The sequence below is a fragment of the Anopheles aquasalis genome, chromosome 2 (genome assembly GCF_943734665.1).
Source record: "Anopheles aquasalis chromosome 2, idAnoAquaMG_Q_19, whole genome shotgun sequence".
NCBI classification, from domain to species: domain Eukaryota; kingdom Metazoa; phylum Arthropoda; class Insecta; order Diptera; family Culicidae; genus Anopheles; species Anopheles aquasalis.
Window position 1 is genome coordinate 50,895,001 of NC_064877.1, and position 17,500 is coordinate 50,912,500.

General features: G+C 38.5%; 4 protein-coding genes across 8 annotated transcripts in view; 2 read left to right on the forward strand and 2 right to left on the reverse strand.

Annotated features, from left to right (window-relative positions):
* Nucleotides 1-143: 143 nt before the first annotated feature.
* Nucleotides 144-3,329, reverse strand: LOC126581296 (serine/threonine-protein kinase PLK4-like). 2 transcript variants are annotated; one of them, XM_050244851.1, is made up of 5 exons: nt 3,189-3,329; nt 3,034-3,129; nt 1,845-2,966; nt 1,307-1,784; nt 144-1,235 (listed from the first exon to the last, which is right to left on the reverse strand). In XM_050244851.1, exons 1-5 carry the CDS (start codon nt 3,216-3,218, stop codon nt 532-534), a joined length of 2,430 nt encoding a protein of 809 aa, XP_050100808.1. In that variant the 5' UTR covers nt 3,219-3,329; the 3' UTR covers nt 144-531. The 2 variants fall into 2 exon arrangements, with proteins under 2 accessions (XP_050100808.1, XP_050100809.1); XM_050244852.1 differs by having other exon boundaries at nt 1,154-1,258.
* Nucleotides 3,330-3,841: 512 nt separating this feature from the next.
* LOC126578034 (V-type proton ATPase subunit D 1) lies at nt 3,842-5,257 on the forward strand. The gene is made up of 5 exons (XM_050240219.1): nt 3,842-3,992; nt 4,061-4,178; nt 4,250-4,613; nt 4,671-4,765; nt 4,854-5,257. The coding sequence occupies exons 1-5, from the start codon at nt 3,952-3,954 to the stop codon at nt 4,974-4,976; spliced, it is 741 nt and encodes a 246-aa protein (XP_050096176.1). The 5' UTR covers nt 3,842-3,951; the 3' UTR covers nt 4,977-5,257.
* A 183-nt stretch (nt 5,258-5,440) lies between these two features.
* Nucleotides 5,441-8,298, reverse strand: LOC126578019 (armadillo-like helical domain-containing protein 3). 3 transcript variants are annotated; one of them, XM_050240197.1, is made up of 7 exons: nt 8,268-8,298; nt 7,419-8,183; nt 7,194-7,355; nt 6,903-7,115; nt 6,595-6,815; nt 6,223-6,455; nt 5,441-6,160 (listed from the first exon to the last, which is right to left on the reverse strand). In XM_050240197.1, the coding sequence occupies exons 2-7, from the start codon at nt 8,171-8,173 to the stop codon at nt 5,576-5,578; spliced, it is 2,169 nt and encodes a 722-aa protein (XP_050096154.1). In that variant the 5' UTR covers nt 8,174-8,183; nt 8,268-8,298; the 3' UTR covers nt 5,441-5,575. The 3 variants fall into 3 exon arrangements, with proteins under 3 accessions (XP_050096154.1, XP_050096146.1, XP_050096163.1); XM_050240189.1 differs by having other exon boundaries at nt 8,246-8,280; XM_050240206.1 differs by having other exon boundaries at nt 8,251-8,279.
* Nucleotides 8,299-8,721: 423 nt separating this feature from the next.
* The window catches only part of LOC126569776 (WD repeat and FYVE domain-containing protein 3), a 15,311-nt gene continuing 6,532 nt past the window's right edge, over nt 8,722-17,500 (forward strand). For both annotated transcript variants that reach the window (XM_050227105.1, XM_050227106.1), the window contains exons 1-18: nt 8,722-9,354; nt 9,421-9,577; nt 9,637-9,798; nt 9,861-10,053; nt 10,118-10,304; nt 10,369-10,932; nt 11,363-11,502; nt 11,648-11,818; nt 11,879-12,057; nt 12,172-12,348; nt 12,434-12,612; nt 12,708-12,891; nt 13,098-14,148; nt 14,549-14,853; nt 14,971-15,624; nt 15,690-15,824; nt 16,324-16,476; nt 16,677-17,500. The exon at nt 16,677-17,500 is cut by the window's right edge and continues 1,911 nt beyond it. In XM_050227105.1, coding sequence (XP_050083062.1) covers nt 9,020-9,354; nt 9,421-9,577; nt 9,637-9,798; nt 9,861-10,053; nt 10,118-10,304; nt 10,369-10,932; nt 11,363-11,502; nt 11,648-11,818; nt 11,879-12,057; nt 12,172-12,348; nt 12,434-12,612; nt 12,708-12,891; nt 13,098-14,148; nt 14,549-14,853; nt 14,971-15,624; nt 15,690-15,824; nt 16,324-16,476; nt 16,677-17,500 — 5,750 coding nt within the window. In that variant the 5' untranslated portion in view covers nt 8,722-9,019. The remainder of the gene's footprint in view (nt 9,355-9,420; nt 9,578-9,636; nt 9,799-9,860; nt 10,054-10,117; nt 10,305-10,368; nt 10,933-11,362; nt 11,503-11,647; nt 11,819-11,878; nt 12,058-12,171; nt 12,349-12,433; nt 12,613-12,707; nt 12,892-13,097; nt 14,149-14,548; nt 14,854-14,970; nt 15,625-15,689; nt 15,825-16,323; nt 16,477-16,676) is intronic.

Here is a 17,500-nt window from a genome sequence, read left to right on the forward strand (position 1 = left end):
TGTATGTTGAATAAGTAATGTACCTTCTCCTTCCCGCACCTTAATAGTTTTCTTCTAATTCATTAGTATAATTATTTGAGATATCCAACTGATAAACGCACCATTCGTTTTTTAGACGTTTATTAAGCTAAGAGCAGGTTTAGGTTAGAGCTATAGGCGTAACTACTTTAACAATCAACACCTAAATTTCATCACGTTAGTCATGCCTGTTGTGGATCTTGTGAACAAACCACGAAGTGACTGCGGTTACAATTCTGGAGCAAAATATAAGTTACAACGTTCAAATTTTGAACATCAACGTATAGTAACGCAGCATTATGAATATTTCGATGTAGTTATTTTTACGATTCACCGTTGTCCCCCGCTAATTGTATTATTAATCATTGTCATTTCCTTATAATTGTAGTATTGAAAACGTGATAATTTTTATTCGTTTTAAAATAAAGTGCACAACAGTACCGCAATTGCAAAGGACATTTTGTGTCCCTAAATTTACTTTTGATCGTCTGGATTTAGTGAAGGCCGCCACAATTATCTCAGCAAACGATTCATGGGGGTTGAGGGCAGACTGCTGGTATACGATAACGGCAAAAAACCGGCAGCGTTCGCTTCACTTTTCATTTGCTTTCGATTTTCATGAATTTCCGGTGCTAGGCGTAGATGATTTGTAACTTGCTGCAGATTTGTGTATTGATATGAACTAGCAGGATTCGATGGAAGACATGGAATCCCAGTATCTTGTCCGTTTGCTACATTCAAAAGCGGTCTCCTATCATCGCAGTACATTGGCATAGATTCACAACGGAAAAGTTCGGACGTTCCTATCCCTGTTCCATGCTGGCGCTTTGTTTCGCTTGATGCGTGTGGAATTCCTCTTCGTTTTTCCGACTGTATAGAAAAAGCAAACGAACTCATAGCAGTATTGCTATGATTAGTCAAAGGCGTTCCCGGAGAAGATTGCCATACAAGTTTCCCTTCTCCTATTTTGCTGCCATCTTTGATTCCAACAACATTGGACGCCGGACGGCGACCGATTATCACCGGAAAAGTAGCACCATTGGTTCCGATTGTTGAAAGCATCCGATCGATGTTGCGGCAATGTTCCAGAGTTTCGTAGAAATGTTTTTGCTTAAATGCACTGCCAGCAGGAAAACCCACAGTACCCCGATGAACATTGCCAGCTGTGTCGAACATTTTTATAATGTAATCCGATGAATGTTGCGTCATTTTATATCCTTAAAAAAATAATAACAGAAAACTAACACTTACTTATTCAGTTCAATGCCAACGAATATCAGATATTTACCATCATAGAAGATTACTTCATAATCTTCCAAAGTTTCCATTAACTGACACTTTGCTTGGTCACTGTACAGGGTAATTTTCGGTGTTTTAGCTTTAACCATCTTTACAAATCGCGCTGCGTAGGTGTACTTTTTCCAGTGGTGTTCCGGCAGATTGTCATAAGTATAGCATGATGCTCCATGCGTAGGCACATCGGGTGGCCTATCCTTGATTGGAATTCCTCGGCTACCACCGGGTTGGTAGAATATGCATTGCATCCCATTGGACGAAATTCTACAAACATCTACTACGCGGTCTTCTTGTAATCGGCCTTTGGGCTTCAAAAACTCTAGCACCACTTCTCCCTCAGTCGAAATAATGCTGAGAATTACATGCTTTGTACGGTGACGATCTGGAAGTAGTCGGGCGGTATTAAACGGTGGAGGTAATTGCTGACGTCCTGATGCAATCCCGTTACGATTATTGTTACTTGAAGTGACCTACATAAAGAAAATCCATTAGAATCCACAAAAACATTGAAAATGCGCACTTTTTTTTACCGAAAACATGGCTGGAGCTTGTAGTTTAAGACATTCCACCGTAGTTGTTTTTTGAACTGGTTGTTGCGGGGTAATTTCGCATTCCATAGAATGTTTCGAAGTTGGTCTGTACGATCCATAGTTGGGCACATGACCGAAATCCTGACCGGTTATTTCGGCTTTGTTAATGTTATATTTTTCCATTAGTTCTAAACTATTGAACTTGCTTAATAGGGACACCTGCTGGTCCGTCTGTTTTGCATTCGATCCACACACTTGACTGTCGGTTGTCGCAGGGAATTGTTGTGCTATAGATATTTTAAGTTCATCCGTTGTACTACGTGGGCGATTGAAAAATAAATCGGATTTTCCCGCAGCTGCACTCGACATTGTACCCATTCCGCTATCGGTGGCCGACGTTACATCTCTCGATCTTGAGGACCCATCGTTTCCCAAGCATGGATCGCATCGTTTCATAAAAGGATGCACAAGAACATCGTTCAGAGCTATCCTTTCCGACGGATTTTTCTTCAGTAATCTTTCTATGAGATCACTGGCGTCGGATGCAATATTTGCCGGGATCATGTAATTAGAAATTACTACCCGCGTCAGAGTTGATTTCACACCATCGGTGTCGAACGGGGGTTTTCCAACCAGCAATGTGTAAAGCAGGCATCCCAGTCCCCATACATCCGCTGGCAAGCCGTGGGATGCCCGAGACACTACCTCTGGAGAGATGAAGTTAGGAGTTCCGCATAAAGTAAGATGCTTTTCGTCCGCACGATTCAACTCCGTTGCCAGGCCAAAATCAGCGATTTTTACTGTCATGTTTGTCGACAGCAAAATATTGGATAGTGATATATCACGATGTAGAATGTGCTGCGAGTGCAGATAAAGCAACCCTTCAACCACTTGTCGCATAACAAGGGCGGCTTCGTATTCATTGAATGGAGAGTTTCGTGCGCGCAGATGCTGCTGGAGCTCCCCGTTGCTGGCCAATTCCAGTACCAGATATACGAACATATTGTCCTCGAAGAAGGTGTACAGCTCTAGTACGGATGGGTGTTTCAGCTTTGAGTGAATGTAAACTTCCTGCCGAACGCGGTTCGTCAAGCCGGACGAATGTGTTGCATTTTTGTTGATCTGCCGATTCGGAGGAAACGATGGCAGGGGTTAAGAGATTTGTTACGGAAAGCCGTATCGCGCTTACCATTTTGATAGCCACAAAAATCCCGGAGCGAAGACATTTTGCGCGATACACAGTTGCAAATCCTCCTTTTCCCAGCACTTCATAAACCTCGTAGTCCTAGAAATATAAAGCGTTTAGCAAGCAGCTGAAAAGTCGCACTAGGAATAGCTCACAACCTCGATACGATCGCCGAAGTAGGTTTTCATGTTGAAAGTATCTGGAGCTGGAGAAACTTGTTAAATTTTAAGCCAAACTTTTTATTTTTGTTAAGATTGCGTTTTCAGTTTTCCGTTGGCTTCGTTTGGCGTTGGTGACAATCCTTCGTTGACGGAAGCGATGCCCTTTCAGCAGACAGGCCTAAACAAACGCCTAACGCCTTTAAGGCGTTGCCACACTGGTTGCGATACGTGCGGTGCGTGCGGCACTTGCGGCAGTTGCGGACGCTCTATGGTTTGTCAAACACGGTATCCAACGAGATTGTCCTTTTGTTGCGGCACGAGCGGCAGTTGCAGCAGTTTCGTGATTTTGTACAGATTTGCCGCACGTACCGCACGTACCGCAACCAGTGTGGCAGCGCCTTAAGGCGTTCTTTAAAACGCAACTTAAGGTATTTGGGAAGAAGGGAAGGAGATGTTTTCTGGTCTTGGGTTTTTATCATAATTTTAGAAGTGTTTTATCCCCTCGCTCCATTACTTATAGTTAAATTTTCGTTTCACAATTTTGACCCTGCGCCAAATATCACACAAAATCAGTACAAAATCACAAAACTGCTTCGGCATGTGGCGCTCCAATGTGGCAAAGGCTTCATGCGATTTTTGTTGTTGGGAACTGTAACGAAACTCGCACATATCACTGTAGGGTCTTGTGATCATCGCTGAAAACTGTGTGGACATAATACAGTTTTGGTCCCGTGCAAAATCCTCAACAATCCGTGCAAAAATGTCGTCCAAGGATCGTATTCCCATTTTTCCTTCTCGAGGGTAAGTTCACGTGCATGCCGAACTATTGGATCATCCCTCACGCCTCCATTTTTGCCCGTTTTTTGTAGTGCTCAGATGCAAATGAAGGCCCGGTTGGCTGGAGCCCACAAGGGGCACGGACTGCTGAAGAAAAAGGCCGATGCTCTCCAGATGCGTTTTCGCATGATCCTCAGTAAAATTATTGAGGTATACATGATTAGATGCCAAATACCAGTTGGACTGTGCTAGGAACTCATAACGTTTACATCATTCCACAGACCAAAACGTTGATGGGCGAAGTAATGAAGGAGGCTGCCTTCTCTCTGGCAGAGGCCAAATTTGCATCAGGTGATTTCAACCAGGTTGTCCTGCAGAACGTCACCAAGGCCCAGATTAAGATACGTACTAAGAAAGATAATGTGGCGGGAGTGACGCTTCCTGTATTTGAGTCGTACCAAGACGGATCGGATACCTACGAACTCACCGGATTGGCCAAGGGTGGACAGCAGTTGCAGAAACTGAAGAAAAACTATCAGAGCGCTGTGAAGCTGTTGGTGGAGCTTGCATCACTGCAGACTTCGTTCGTAACTTTGGATGAAGTGATTAAAATTACGAATCGGCGTGTCAATGCCATCGAACATGGTAAGCGTCCCTGGTCTTCTCGAAATTGAATCAAATTAATAGTTTGTTTTATCGCAGTCATCATTCCGAGAATCGATCGTACACTAGCGTACATTATTTCTGAGCTTGACGAGCTGGAGCGTGAGGAATTTTATCGTCTCAAGAAGATTCAAGTGAGTAATGAAATATTCCTAAAACAGCCCACATTAACTTGCGCTGCTCGTGCTCTGTCATTAATGACATTTTTACTGCTTAATACAGGATAAAAAACGTATTGCCAAGAAAAAGGCGGAAGAGAAACGTGCCGCACTGTTGCAGGAAGGAATCGACGTGCGCAACCAGGCTAACATACTTGACGAAGGGGACGACGACATTCTTTTTTAAAATCGCTTTCTCCGTTAACTATGAACATGTTTTTATGCGACAGGTTGCAAGTAGATGGGAGAATCTTGTTGCGCCATCTTTTTCTGTTGTTACTTTAAAATTGTTAAACAAGGTCTTTATATTCTTTGCATGGCGATAGATTTAATATATGTATGTGTATGTATAATCGTATGATGATGGTATCCCAACAAAAATGCACATGGTTCAACAGGATCCGGGTACATCGATCATAACAGTAAATATAGGAAGAGAAAAGAGCCACAATCGCGCAAGTAAACCAATCCTTTACTCCAGGTGTTAACTTTTTTTCAGTTTATTAGAAAACTCTCTTCCGAAATTCGCAATGACCTATTGTATGTAACATTTCAATATCCAACGATATTCTTTGAGGTGATCACGAATTGTTGGTTAAAGCTATTTGCACGCTCCCTTTATAATTTGAATACGAAAAAATATACAATCAGTTTGTTTGTCCAAAACATTTATTAAAGCAGCACAGTAATAAAGGATCACTATCAATTTTTGACCATTCCACTGTTCCGCGGCGGTAGAACAACAAATGTTACTTTTTTTTTATCAACAAAAAGTTATGACTTTAATCAACCGTTTGAATTGTTTTCCGCTAAGGAAGCGTTTTCAATGGACGATGGCATAGCAGACGAAGACAGTCCTCCGGATGAAACAGATCGGCTAATTATTGTGTTGCAATCTAGCACATTGTTTTTGTTACTTTGTTTAACGAGATAATAAACCGATTTTCTAGTATCCGTCATTACTTCTTTAACTAAGTTAGCGAAAAATAGTACATGCTTTGGTCGTTCACTGTATCTTTCATAGTGGTCCAGATTGTCCTGTAGTTTTAGTGTGAGATCATAGTTTTTTTGTATCTGCTCCAAAATTTGCTGCTCTGTTGGCGTCGACAAGCTTTGGCTAGCTAGCCATTCTTTGATTTTGAATTGAAAGTGCTTAATAATGGCCAGAATATTCGAAAGTGCGTTCAGCAAACGTATTACATCCTCTTTATAATCACAGTCTTGCAATGACGCGTATCTTAAAACCAAAGCATGTAATTCACAAAACACTTTTTCTTCGCGATTCAATTCATAGTATAGTTCATCATAGCTGTTCGTTGTTGCCAGAAAGGTATCTCCATATGTGATGAAGAGGTTTAATATGTTAACGACCTTCAAAGATGAAAGTAGAAAAGTCAGTTATTCAAATTTTGCGTTTAAAACGGGCAGCTTACCTGTAGTGCAAGTTCAAAAAAGTTACAACGTTTGATTAAATTTTGCTCTTGGTAAATCAGGAATTTAAGCAAACTTATCATTGCCGTCCATAGTTCCTTCCATTGGTAAGCCAGCCTGACACGGCAACGTTTTTGATACACAATTATTCGGTGTATTATTCCAATACACAGCAAATAGAGCTCAATGGGAAATTTCTTCAAGAGGTGCGATACAACAAATTCCACCAGCAAATCTAAAATACATATGTATACATATTAATAATTATATATGTATAATAATTATATATATATAGTAATTTCATAGTCGTTTTATAGTTATTTTTATACAGCAATAGTTTTTTTTAACAACAATCGTATTCACAAGCAATATACCTAGTAGGGTTGTGGCTAGTGGTTGGGGTTTAGACATTTTTTCGGACGCTAACTTTCGATGTCTCATGTGAGCCCGATGAAGCGATACTTTGAACGTAAGATTTGTGTCGTGCATCATCGAATTTGCATATTGATCTTCTGCGATGCATGTTAGAATAAGCAGACAGAGTTTCAAGTTGATTGCGCTTAGCTCACTTTTATGGTCCTGCATGACAATCGAGCTAAGGCATAAAAGAAAGGTCGATTATTGTAAGATTCATTTGTAAAATCCATTTCGTAAAATCCATCCTTTTCAGATAATTTTTTACCAGTATTGAAAGAGGGCTACGAATAAATTGGTAGAGTAGTGAGAGGCATCAATAATTGCAGCAGATGATAAGTCAGGAGTTCCTTCCGTAGCATTTAGTGTGTTACACGGTGATGGAGGCGTCGAGTCAGCTTGTGTGTGGGCTAAGGTAGTTATGAAATTCCGATTTAAATGAATGGCCTCATACAATGCCAAAAGAAGCGCGTTGTTGGCTCTGGGTGCGATTGAACAATACAATATGTTAATAAAAGTTTTTCTTCTTCTGCAACAAAATTCGTAATACTATACAAACCTTATTTGCTGACTTCTGTAGCAGAGCTCCTCCGAAATAAACATGTTGCCAACAATGTTCGACAACGATGAAAACCATGATGAAGATGACGGAAGTTCGGTGAGGTTCAGCAGATGCTGCTTGCAGAACATGGTCAGTGCACATGATATTACTTGTCCGTACCTAAACAAAAAGAGAGTGAACGACTGTTCGTGCCGTGCCATGTGATAAGATATCAGCACTTACCCGTTTAAGGCTAATTCATCGGCAAGTAGCGAAAGCTCTACGATGTAAGGGTTGCTACTTTCGTGTTTGCGATAGTTAACCAATACCGTCAGTAATGTAACTATATCGTGCCCATGGGAACCTCGCAGAGATGAATCGCTAAGCACCTTTTTGAATGCCTCGAAAAAGTTCTGGCCAATGATAAACTCTATAAGCTGATTTTCATTTACATTATCCATGCCCGTTGCAATGATCAACAGAATTTTAAGACATAGATCCTTCGGACTATCGGCGACATCATCGCAAAGCATAATCTCGTTCAAGCGACTGAGCAGCGTTCGTAATTCTTCGTCTATATCGCACACACTAATAAAAGTAGTGGGTGCTCCTGGACCAATTGCTAATCCACTAGTTTCCGCTGCAGCAGCCGAGTTTATCATCGAAAGAGATTGCTTGCGAGTTAGCACATGAATGTATACACATATCGTCTGCAGGGCGTTGTGAATGCGCTTGGGGCTGTTGGACGAGAGCATATTAATACATTCTCCAAACAGTTGTAAAATGTTGCCTTTTGCCACGAGATATTGGTCTGCATTCAGCTTAATCATTTCGGATTCCAACACATCCATGTTTGGTTGAAGAAGGAAAAACTCCTCCCAGAACTGCCGCTCTCCTTGCCGCTTCAGATCGTCGCCGCGACACATCATTTCATAAATGTGTACGACTTTTTCCTTCGGCCGCTTCGATCCAGATCCCGAGCGCTTACGAGAAGCCATGGCAATCGACCTTGAATATGTAGGCAATATGTTATTTTGTTGGAATTAAGAAAAATACATCGCTTTCCCCACAAAACTTTGTTCAAATCTTCACCCAAAGTTCCACTCAGCGGTTCGCGAATCACATAAAACACGATTGTTGACACGACGTTGATATTTTCGTGTTCAGCCAGGTGAAGTCGCGGCACTTTGTCACCGTCATATTGCATTTCATTTTTGACATATACTGCCGCAAGTTTCCCAAACCGGTATACCGGCGGATGATGCTCGCTGGAAACGGTGCCCCACGGATCCGATCCGTAAGTGACCAATCACTCGCTCGTTGTTGAAAATAAAGAGTATGAGGCATTTAAACGAGCAAAAGCGATACTATACCTGACAAAACCATTGACAATTTCTGGATTTCCTTCGTATCACCATCGTATCAGTTGATTTGGTAAACATGTATTTGACAGCCACTGACGCATAGCCAAAATCCAATATGGCAGCGAGCGAAGTGAAGATGACTTAACCTGTTTGTTTAATACACTTGTAAATGAATAGACGACTGTTGTAGACGAAGAAAAATATGGATCCTGTAATAAGTTGCAAAGATAATAAGTTGCAAAGTTGATGGAATTAGTGCTTTTGAAGCTAAAAGATGCACGCGTCCTTTCTGCCGGAGTCTTAGCACACTCAAAACGCGTTTTTCACTAGGTGACGGGCTTGTGAAAAGAAAAACGTTCACAAGCGATTTTGCGCGGACAGTGTAGAAAACAAGTAGTGTTTCGGAAATTTGCTCGTTTGCTGAATTAATTCAACTCAAGAATCAACCAGCGAAAGAGTTGTACCAACCTTCCAGTAAAGATGAATGTCTCCGAACCAACATCCCCGCATAGTCACAATTGCAGCAGCCTCCTCGTACTGACGAACGAGAAGGAAACTGATTTAACTTTACTTCATCTTGAGAAGTTGTTTAACGAGTTTATCAGTTCAAAATCACATATGACTGAATCTGAACAAGCTACGAGATTGTATCATATGGTGCCTCTTTACTGCAACATCTTCAAACCGAGAAATCCTGTTTCCGAAGAAAACGATCGTAAGGCGGCGGGCGCCTCCACACGAACTGTATCATGGGAGTTTAACAGCGCATTCTGCTATCACATATCCTATTTACTAGCCAAAGAAATTAAGCATAGGTATCAATCGAAAAATGAATGAATTCGTAAAGTATCATGTAAAGCACACGTTTTGTTAATTTCCAGAGCATCGAATCAAAGTACAGAGGGTGCATCAAAATCCATAGCAACCTACCTACAATTTCAAGACGCTGAGGCCCAAAATGAAGCATGCAATGGATGGATGCTATTAACGGTCATCAACATCATGATAGCTACAGATGATAGTTTTTCATTACAGAAGGTATGGTATTTCATTTAGAAGACTCGATCCCGTCACTCGGACATCCTCATACATTTCAGATAATGATTAATGCGTCGATACCCTCAACGTTGGTAAGATGCATATATCTGTTTTTGGACCTCCCTGAGGAAGAAAAGGAGTTTAACACCTCGCGAGCAAGTTTACAGAATTCAGAAGTGCATGGCGGCAGTTGTTTTCTATTGTACAACACATTATCTCAGGTAACACATTTATATATCCTCAATACCTGGAACTTACGTTGATATATTTTTTACCTTTTCAGATATTAAATAAACTTTGTAGCCTTCCACCGGCGGTTGAAGAATTGATTGTAATGGATGATTTAACATTACTGTTTTCTACTGTGACCACACAATTTGCACCTTGTAATACCAAATGGAGAGCACTAGCTCGTGAAATCCTTTTTATCATTGCAGACCATGGCTTGAGTAATACAATTGTCAGCTATCTACATGGTAAGCTGTGATAGGTGAAAATTGTGCGTGAAAGGCTATTTCTCATTCCATATCTCCATTACAGGAAAAGGATGTATCGCACTTTGTTTAGACAATATGAGACGTTCGTCAGTTTTCAAACCCTTGGATACAGTTGAAATGTTGCTTTCAATATCTGCCTTTCTACAAAAGTCATCATGTTTGTCGCAGATATTATTAGACGACTTCAAGCTAAGCCAAGGCTATCAATTTTTAATTGAATTCTTGCTAAAGTATGAATTTCATCCATCTTAAATTCGATTTCAACACATTTATCTAACTGTCTCTTTCTTACAGAGTTGATCAAGAGTTGGAGAAAAGTGATGTAGAGGAAAATAATGAACTCGAAAATGTTCTTCGCAAGACAATATCAATGATTGTATCACTTTGCACCACTGGATTTTCTCAAACTCATGCATTACTCGCATATCCTGATCAAAAGCAAAAGCATGTTCTGATAGCAAAATGCCAACTACAAGAAATTCGTGTGCCTCATATTTCAGCAAAAGGAACTTGTGTGCGCAATTTAAATGCATTCCAGGTCCTACAAACAGTATTCCTACGCTCGTCCAATGCATTGTTATGTTGTAGAATTTTAGAAGCAATAGTGGAAATTTATCGAATGGATAATGCGAATTATTTTGTCCTCGAATCCTTAAATACTCTTTGTGTATTTGCTGAAAAAATTCATCAAAAACCAGAAATGATCCAGTCATCATTTTTCGACCTTGTTGAGTTTATTGCAATCCAACTAAATTTCGTGCCACGAAAAGAGCTAATTGCGCTTTCGGTTATTTTGAAATCGAATTATGTGTTGGAAACAAGCGTCAGATGCACTCGATCACTAGTACATTTATTAAGGTATGTAAGGGGGGGCTAGGTAAATTTCTAATTAAGTTAGAGTTAATGACACTTGTAAACTCATGGGATCAAATGATATACCATTTTTGGGGAGGCTGGGGGAAATGGCTAATACTAAAGCGACCAAAATCGGGTCAAAATTATTTCAGTCCTTATATGGCTAATTCGTCCTTAAAAGTATATCTGCAGTATTGAATGGAACATTGAAAAATGGACTCTAAACAATACCTTATAACATCGTATTCGCCATAACGTGCATCTTACCACCGTTGATAGCATCGACGCATCCTTAATGGTACATGACTACATAAGAGTGTATACAATCGGGTCATTTTGTTCCGATTGGACCTAAATCGCTTTAGTATTAAACTATTTCACACTTATAATTGTTTGATTGCCGTTTAACTTGAAATGCATGATGTTTGTTTAGGATCAATAACGGATTTGTCGATGTTTACCGTGAGGTCGGAATACTTGAAGTGTTCGTCACATGTATGAAGCGATACAAAGAATATTTGTGTATTCAGATGGATGCAATGGTTAGTGAAATGGGAGTAAACCATGAAAAAGGTGAGAAAACTGTAAAACATATCATGTACCAATCGTAACATTAGTTACCTTGGAAGATGGCTGTAAATGTTACCCAAATATAGGAAATCCTTGGTGAAATTCATGCCTTGTACTAATAATAAACCTTTGGAATATTTTGGTTTAGTGACACCGTCTACTTCAAATGCTTCAGATTCCTTGGGAAGGCTTGTTTTAGAAGGACTTGGCATGCTGCTTTGTGGAAGTTCAACTAATACTGCTATTTTCAAAAACTGCGGTGGTAATAAATGCATCTACGAAATGATGAAATATGATCATTATAGCCCTGAAATGCTAAGTATGTTTGAGCACAAAATTTAGGATTTGAACAATAGTTATTGTGTGTGTTTTTTTTTAGAAATCGTAAAAGAACTAATTTCATCAGTTGGCGGTGAGGATGATATGTTGAATTTGCTTAAAAATATGAATTTAAAAGCAGACCGTGCGCAAAATTCGACTTCAATCAGAATGAACGTATTACAATTTCTTATTGAATGTCTCAGGGAAAGTCATCGCTCGAGGGCCTTCTTTAGGAAGGTAATTTAAATTATTATTGAATGTTTCAATAATTAATGAACAGCTGTTGCTGTTGTTCGCTATTTCACCTCCATGTCACACCTGAAACCTTTTTTCATATTGATTTTTTTGCAGGTTGGGGGATTTGTATACGTTGTGAATGTTTTGGAGTCTCTGAAGGGCCAATTCACAAACATTCATCTGAACAATGAGTTATTGCAAAATAATGTGTGGTTATTTCGAGTCGTTTGCAAAACTCTAAGTGCGGCCATGCGATTTGAGCCAGCTAATGCAAAATACTTTCAAACCGAGGTTAGTGCTAGATAATACGAGCCTAGATAATTATGAGCGATGATTTTTGCGGTTCTAAATTAGATTTATCAACTTTTTATTACAGATAGCCAACACTTTGTTCTATCAAGCTATTCGAGAACTTGGTTGTTTTTCGGATGCAGAAATCATTCAACCTTATACACACAGCGACACTGATCGTATCAATGAAATCAGCATTGACGAACAAAAAATGAAATTATTCAAAACTGTCTTCCATATGAGTTTTGATACTACAGATAAATGGTAAATATTGGGTCATCAGGCGTTATTTGTAATTTTTTTAATTGCCATTAACAAGGGACCTGAATTTTTATTGGCTCAATGTTTTGGTGTTCCAGGAACATGTGTTTTAATGACAGTATACCATGGAGTTTGAATGCAGTTTGTATAATCTATCGTGTCCTGTATGATATTGTGCTAGATATATTCGATAAGCAAGAGACATGCGATTTAATACAATCATCTCAATGCATTTCTACTAAACCATTGACAAAAGGCGATCATTCTGTTCCAAGCATAAAAGTAAGTTGTTTGAGTTTTTAGTCATGATTATGTATTAATTTAATGTTTCAAATGAAATTTTTTTATCTTTTCGATTATACGTTCAAATGCAACGACAACTTAAAATTAAATTCTTATTTAGTTAGATCAGCTGTTAAACTACAGACTGCATAACCGTTTTAATGCTGCAGATCTCACATCATATTTTTTTCCTTTTTCATCAATAGTCTGCAGACCCCAAAACGCCTACGTCTACCGTATCTACGTGTGCATCAGATTATCTAATCGTACATCCATGCATTATCGTATGCATGTTAAAGCTGCTTCCTTCGGTGGCTGATACGAGTTTGGAAAAACACACTACTGACACAAAACCATCAGTGAATTCCTGCACTATGACACTGCAATATTTTTTGGCGGAAGTGATCAAATCTTTGGTTCGAAATGAAAGGAACCAGCAAATTTTGTGTGACAGTGGATTAAACTACCTTATCTTACATATTTGTAAGGAAGCTTTTATTGATGAACTACATCCACTCCACATTCCTTTACAGCATATTTTCGAACGTTTAGCTGTGCAGGCGTTAAAACCGCAAGAATTACGATCGTTTCTTCGTCTAACTCTAACGAATCGAAATGACGAATCAAAAACGAATGAATTGTCGTCACGGAGAAATGGATATCCTCCAGTTCCTTTAACCAGAGTGAAAACACTAGTATCAATAGCGACACCGCGTGATTTCCGAGCGCATGGTTCAGTCACCTTACCTTCTTTCATAGAAATGGATATGTCTACTGAGGGATTTGGATGTTTATTCTTTCCAAATATTGCCCCAAATCAATTGAATCACATGTATAGCTCCACAACCCAAAGATATGCGACAGCTTCGAAAACAGCAGGTACTTTAACTGGCGAAGGAATATGTCCAAAGAGTAGCGGAGACGATACGGCAATCAACAATCTATGGCTACCAACTGGAATATATAGCACTGGAAGTACAAGTAACAGTACTATTCATGCTCAAGAATGTGGCAGTGTCGGTGGTATTGGTACCGGTGATAGGGTTTTCCCTGCAACCACTGGATTTACATTTAGCACATGGTTTTGCATTGAGTCTGTTCCCAATGTGCAAACTGATAACCATCCCATAAGACTGTTGCACATAATCCGCACCAACGATACTATCATTGATGATGCAGTAGTGTTATTCGGTCTGCTTATGATTCCAAACGACAAATCACTCTTGATTACTACAGAGCAGATGGCATTCAGTACAGGTAAACTAGTTTCTTTTAGACTTTATAAAATATTTCAAATGCGTTTATTCAATTTATGCTTTTCTTGACAATGGTGCAGATTATGCCATCTATATTATCGATAATTGTTGTTCACAAGTTATGAAATTTTACATAGTTATATTAACTTATTTTTATTTAAATCGAAGAATAATTGGTGTAACATGATAAACTGTGATGATTAAAAACACAACCTAGTCATACAAGTTGAATCGGAGCAAAACATTAAAATTAATATGAATATTCATTAATTTTAACTTCTGCAACGTTATAAACCATATTTTTTTCTGAATGTTTTAATGCAGTACTTGATCTTGTTATACTTGTACTAATCTTTTCCAAAATATTATACGCCTAATGATTTTTTTTCTCAAATCTTCAGCTCATTATAACAGTTTCAAGGAAGGTTGTTATGCGCGTATTTGGTGTACTACATTCATCGAGGAATGCCAGTGGCATCATATAGGGTTAACGCTGAACAAAAATATTCCAAAAATGTCAACTCTTGCCATTTATATTGATGGAAGACTTGTACACACTCAAAACATTCATTCAATTCAGAATGGACTGCACAGCAACGACAACAACTTAGGAAGTTCTGTTCATGCCATTATTGGAACGCCTCCTATATGGCGAAAATATTCGACACTTGTATGGAAACAGGGTGTTTGCCATCTCGTCGATGAGGTATGTTATGTGTTACGTAGCCACATTATGTTGAATCTTCTTAAAATATAAATATTTTAAATAACTGTAAAATAATGCTTAAACAAATGGTTCGTCCGTCTTTATATTGTCTTACAGGTGTTGGATGCATCGATTATGAACCGGGTTTACACCTTAGGTCCACATTATACTGGTTCGTTCCAGGATGTCCGGTTAAAAGATGAAGATGATATCTGCTCATTAGTTGCAGAAGAACGAATGGCATTTGGAGTAAATCCAAAGGCTTACTCTTTCATGACACTTTCCAAAATACGTAAAGTTTATAACCGCGCAGATGCTAAAGCAATAGGAAAACAACTTGGCATGAGTTCACACGAGAACGCAACGCCCATATTAATAATGCATAATTGCGCTGGGCATCTGATCGGCCCAGCTCGCACTTTGGGAGGTGTCTTGGTTGGATATTTGGGGATACGGAAATTTAATCCTTTTCCCGTGTCAATGGCAATGAATTCGATCGGAGGATGCAGTGTTTTACTTGGATTAGTTGCAATGTCGCAAAACATTGAAAGCCTTTATGCTGCTGTTAAAACGTTAGCATGTATTTTGCGTACTACAAAATCAGCACGCCAAGAAATGATCAATTGTCGGTATTATCAAACGTTGGGAATGTTGTTTAAACGTAAGAAACATCTGCTCAATTCGCACATTTTGCATCTCACGTTTAATGTTGTTGGAACTATACATACCGGTTTTGAAAACTCCACAATACCAAACATAACAGCTTTTCATGTAAGTTTAATGAAACATCATGGAATTATAATTAATAAATCACAAAACATTTCTTCTATACGCAGGATTTACTATGCGACTTCGAGATTTGGTTAGATACGTCCAATGATCTAATAAGATCCTTGATCGAACATCTGTTGGAACTTGCCGAAGAATCTAATGCAAAATTAAAAAATATTCGAGTTATGCAGGATTTGCAGGTAAACTTATTTTTATTAATTGCAATATGTTACAAATCTTTATAATTAATCTTTGCGGTATATAGTTTTATTTGGTCATTTATTGCATCAGCTGATAATTATATTCTTTGGTCTAATTTGTCAAGGTTTTTTTTAACAAAAGACTCGCTAGAACCCATCAATCAATGCATTTTATTCTCTCCAAACTTTTACTCCGGCAGGATTGTTTTATGTCTCAGTCAACAAGTATTATTACTTTTGCGAATAAATGTCGTACTGTTCCGTCGTACTATCTCTGGTCGGTTATTCTGTCCAACCACTCATGTCATGATCATTGGATATTATAACATAGAACAACAAAAACATAGAAAGTATAAAAAAAATATTTTGAAATTATTATTTCAATTAATTATTGTAATTAATACTTTTTTTACAATAGCCTAATGATTAATTAGAATATTGATGTAAATGTTTCATCAATGTACGTATGGTTAATCTGTTTTCTGTACATATTTTTTAGTGTATACCTAAACTACTGTTTATAATTGAGTACATCACTGAAGAAAACGCGCTAAATGCACTGTTTTCTTTTATGTACACCTTACTCAACCATCAAATGAGAAGCAATGATTTATTACTGTTTGGACAGTATATCCTCAATAGTATACCTGAAGTAAGTATTAATAAAGAAATACAAAATTCAACGATCTACTTTAGATTTTCCAACATAAGTTATTATTTCCCCTTTTAAACATATACATGTCCGTCATTATACATGTTAAAAAAAAATTAAAAAAATATAAGTTATTGAAAAATCTAAAATACATACTTCAAATATACATATTCTACTTTAATTTTTTCTTTCTTTTACAGGTGAAAAATGTTGAAGCTAATCAACAAATAAGTCAACGCATAGTTATACGTAATCGATGTCTGCAAACATTGCATAGCTTGCTTTTTGGGAATAATAATGTCATTAATTTACGGTTATCTGACGAGATTTCTCGGGTACTGGGGATGGATTGGATATTGCTTTTAATGGAACCACATCTTCACTGTTCAACTATGTTATGGGCTATGCGATTGTTAGTCATACTATTAGCTCGAGAACCAATGCTTATTCGATTTCGCGATGGTACCGGAAGTATTGAAGCAGAGGGGTATTTAAAAAATACCGAGATGGTTAGCAAGTCACGAAATGCTATTTTGCTATCGTCTAGCGTGCCCCAGATGGAGGGAGAAGCTTTGGCAAATGTTGTAACAGCCAACAGCTCTGAAAATGCTAGTTCACAACAGTCGTTAATACTGATGGGCTTCCCTTATCTTGAATGGTTGCTGCTTCATCGAACTGATGTACCAGAGGTTTATTCTTTACTAATTTCGCTAGTGTTAGGATGCCCTTCAAAATCAATCGAACTTCCATCAGAAAGCAGAAGCCTGGAAGAAATTTGGTCTTTTTTTTGGTTGTCAGATAATCCAGATCGCAAAGTTACAAAACAATCCTCAGACAAATCATTATTCTGCCCGGAAGCTATATGTGTGTTACTAGCCATGATCAGAAAAGTAATACATGATACCAACGGAGAACAAACAGAAGCTTCAAGTAGCCACGAAACAGAAGCAAATACTACACAAAATATGGTCCAACGTTATTCAACCGATGTTATCAAACTCCTTATGTCATTTTATCAACATAT

What these genes read in the sequence shown, in the direction of transcription:
- LOC126581296 (XM_050244851.1), bottom strand. Translation starts at nt 3,218, where the DNA reads ATGAAAACCTACTTCGGCGATCGTATCGAG. An exon ending in TTTTTGTGGCTATCAAAATG is followed by an intron (nt 2,967 to 3,033) that starts GTAAGCGCGATA and finishes CCGAATCGGCAG; the next exon opens with ATCAACAAAAATGCAACACA. An exon ending in AAGCTCCAGCCATGTTTTCG is followed by an intron (nt 1,785 to 1,844) that starts GTAAAAAAAAGT and finishes TTCTTTATGTAG; the next exon opens with GTCACTTCAAGTAACAATAA.
- LOC126578034 (XM_050240219.1), top strand. Translation starts at nt 3,952, where the DNA reads ATGTCGTCCAAGGATCGTATTCCCATTTTTCCTTCTCGAGG. An exon ending in CCCATTTTTCCTTCTCGAGG is followed by an intron (nt 3,993 to 4,060) that starts GTAAGTTCACGT and finishes CGTTTTTTGTAG; the next exon opens with TGCTCAGATGCAAATGAAGG. An exon ending in TGTCAATGCCATCGAACATG is followed by an intron (nt 4,614 to 4,670) that starts GTAAGCGTCCCT and finishes GTTTTATCGCAG; the next exon opens with TCATCATTCCGAGAATCGAT.
- LOC126578019 (XM_050240197.1), bottom strand. Translation starts at nt 8,173, where the DNA reads ATGGCTTCTCGTAAGCGCTCGGGATCTGGATCGAAGCGGCCGAAGGAA. An exon ending in TACAGAAGTCAGCAAATAAG is followed by an intron (nt 7,116 to 7,193) that starts GTTTGTATAGTA and finishes AATCGCACCCAG; the next exon opens with AGCCAACAACGCGCTTCTTT. An exon ending in ACTAGCCACAACCCTACTAG is followed by an intron (nt 6,456 to 6,594) that starts GTATATTGCTTG and finishes TATGTATTTTAG; the next exon opens with ATTTGCTGGTGGAATTTGTT.